This window comes from Diplodia seriata (genome assembly GCF_021436955.1).
Source record: "Diplodia seriata strain FDS-637 chromosome Unknown scaffold_1, whole genome shotgun sequence".
In the NCBI taxonomy this organism is placed as follows: domain Eukaryota; kingdom Fungi; phylum Ascomycota; class Dothideomycetes; order Botryosphaeriales; family Botryosphaeriaceae; genus Diplodia; species Diplodia seriata.
In genome coordinates this window covers 2,320,468-2,322,324 of record NW_027117308.1, presented here as the reverse complement: position 1 = coordinate 2,322,324, position 1,857 = coordinate 2,320,468, and the positions used below count along the sequence as shown (strand labels likewise).

The 1,857-nt window shown below is 55.5% G+C and overlaps 1 protein-coding gene across 1 annotated transcript; it reads left to right on the top strand.

Moving 5' to 3' along the window:
* Positions 1 to 312: 312 nt before the first annotated feature.
* SEC62 (Translocation protein S62) lies at positions 313 to 1,438 on the top strand (the record flags this gene model as incomplete). The annotated part of the gene is made up of 3 exons (XM_066772195.1): positions 313 to 448; positions 502 to 1,052; positions 1,145 to 1,438. The coding sequence occupies 3 exons, from the start codon at positions 313 to 315 to the stop codon at positions 1,436 to 1,438; spliced, it is 981 nt and encodes a 326-aa protein (XP_066637474.1).
* Positions 1,439 to 1,857: the final 419 nt, after the last annotated feature.

Sequence of the window (1,857 nt, the reverse complement as noted above, 5' to 3'; positions counted from 1 at the left end):
CCAACGATGGCCACGCCTCCCACCCAAGGTCCAGCAGGCCCGCAAGCTGGACAAGCGATGCCTGGCCCCGGCGGCCCCGGTGGTCCCATGCCGCCGCCTCTTCGTCCAGGACAGCAACCCACTCCGGAGCAGATTCAGTTCATGCAGCGCCAGCTGGCTGCAGAGGCGCAGAAGCACGGCATGACCGTGCCGCAATACGTCGAGCAGCTGAAGGCGCAGGCCATGCGCCAGCAGCAGATGATGCAACAGCAGGCACAGCAGCAAGCTGCCCAGCAAGGTGGCCCGCCTCCGCAGCCAGGACAACCGCGCCCCATGCCTCCCGGAGCGCAGCCTGTTCAGCCTGGTCCCCCAACTCCCCAGGCGCTCGCCGTTGCGAATTTCCTCAGAAGCCAGGACTTGAAGCCTCGCACATGCATTTTGAACGAGAAGCGCAAGGACATGTTCCGAGGTAAAACATATTCGAACCTTCCTGCCAACGCTTGGACTGACTTGAAGCTCCAGTCAAACGCGCCATTCGCGCTCTACACTCTGAGGCCTACGAGAAAGCCCGCAAGAAGAACAATCTTCTGCCGCCTGTTACCGACCGCGCCTCCGCCGAGAATGCGTTCAAGCTGCTTCCTCTCTCCCTCCTTGCTCTCCGTGTCTCCAAATTCGATCCGCACGACGGCCACGGCCATGGGAAGAAGAAGCGTGTCAAGGGACTCTGGACTGTGCGTGTGGAGCAGCAGCAGAACGCGGATGATGAATCTCACTATGTGTGGCTGTATGAAGGCCCCCAGTGGAAGCAGAAGCTGTATGCTGTCCTTGCTCTCATCGCAGTCTTTGCTGTTGTGATGTTCCCACTGTGGCCGCTCTTTATGCGTCAAGGCGTCTGGTACCTCAGCATGGGTATGCTGGGCCTGATTGGTCTCTTCTTTGCCATGGCTATTTTCCGCCTGATCTTGTTCTGCATCACGGTCTTCATCGTGCCGCCTGGTCTCTGGTTGTATCCCAATCTCTTCGAAGATGTCGGATTCTTTGACTCGTTCCGACCCGTCTGGGCCTGGCAGGAGGTAAGTCACTCATGCCTTCTCAGAGATGCCTGTTGTGGTCCTGGGAAATCTCTAACCAACAATTGAATGATAAAAACTGATTTTTCGCGTAGACCGAGGAAGATAAGAAGAGGGCAAAGGAGGCGAAGAAGGCGAAGAAGGTGGAGAGGGCTGAGAAGAAGAAACTTAAGGAGGCTCCCGCTCACAGTCATGATCACCCTCACAATCACGCACACGCACATGGCCCTGCTCCTCCAGCCGCTGCCCCTCCAGCTGCAGCACCGGAAGCCGCTGCCGCTCCCGAGGCACCAGTTGACAGCGCCCCTGAACCAACTGGCGTTGAACAGCCGGCTGGAGAAGTGCGCCAGCGCATGCAAGCCAGTGTTGAGGAGGCTGACGACGAGTAGACGGGACCGGTTTTGGTTACTTTCTGATTTCATGTGTTAATAATCTCCTTTGCATGGTGAAGGCTACTGCCGCGTCTTTTAGGAAGGTGACGGGTGGATCCAATACCTCGACGTAGATCATCCAATAAAGCCATTGCACAGGCTTTTTTGGGATACGATCAACAACAAGGATCACATATGTTCATCCTTTCCTCAAATACGGCGTTATGTTTTATTCCCCTGTCGTACCTCCTGCTCTTTTTGCTTTTACACAGAGTATACAGGGCAATACTATCAGCGGAATGTGGGCGCGGAAGAAAAGGTGTTGTGGAGTACTAGCGACCTGTTAAATCATATAGGGTTGGTCGCTTCGGTAGCTGAATTTAAGGTCTCTGATCAGAAAGTTCCCACAACGATTTGCCCCTTAAGGCAAACCTCTG